The sequence below is a fragment of the Penaeus monodon genome, chromosome 33 (genome assembly GCF_015228065.2).
Source record: "Penaeus monodon isolate SGIC_2016 chromosome 33, NSTDA_Pmon_1, whole genome shotgun sequence".
Lineage (NCBI taxonomy): Eukaryota > Metazoa > Arthropoda > Malacostraca > Decapoda > Penaeidae > Penaeus > Penaeus monodon.
Window position 1 is genome coordinate 35,592,024 of NC_051418.1, and position 625 is coordinate 35,592,648.

The 625-nt window shown below is 40.3% G+C and overlaps 1 protein-coding gene across 1 annotated transcript in view; it reads left to right on the top strand.

The window, feature by feature from the left end:
* LOC119594352 (MAU2 chromatid cohesion factor homolog) overlaps positions 1 to 625 on the top strand; it is an 8,084-nt gene that overhangs the window by 3,699 nt on the left and 3,760 nt on the right. Inside the window, exons 8-9 of the mRNA XM_037943410.1 lie at positions 8 to 103; positions 245 to 450. Of these exons, the coding sequence (XP_037799338.1) occupies positions 8 to 103; positions 245 to 450 (302 nt within the window). The remainder of the gene's footprint in view (positions 1 to 7; positions 104 to 244; positions 451 to 625) is intronic.

Below are 625 nucleotides of genomic sequence, written 5' to 3' on the forward strand. Positions count from 1 at the left end.
CTTCAAGGCTCACCGTGCTCAGCTGCACACACTACTTGCTGTTTATGCCATGAGTATGAATAATTCTGAAGCTGCTGAAATACAGTTTAATGCTGCTTTAAGGGTAAGATAGTGATGCATTTTGATTACATATTCATATGCAATAGATTCAGGGTCTACATTTGATGACATCATTAACACACGTTCAGCTATTTAGCCAAATGTAATTCACATATTTCATCTCCTATTTATTTTTCACCCATAGACCTCGAAAAACAGAGACCTCTGGATCTTTGCAAACCTCAACCTGGCTGTCGTTTACCTAAGATGCAAGCGCGAGAGGGACTTTGCTGATATCATGGACAGAATAAACCCCGAGACGCTGCCCACCCAGTCCCAGAGTTTACGAGCTGCTTCCTTTTATGTTCAGGGCCTCCACGCTTTCTTCACGAGCCGTCACAATGATGGAAAGTGAGTGGGAGTGTCCTGTTTAGGGCTTGATATTTTTTTGATGTCTGTCAGTGCTTAAGAAGATTCCTTTCCTATAAGTATGGTTTATGTGTCATATCTGTGAAAGTTTGGAAAAATTGCCTTATCATAAGTGTGATGTATTGTTCATATCTGTGACAGTTTATGTATGTATGAT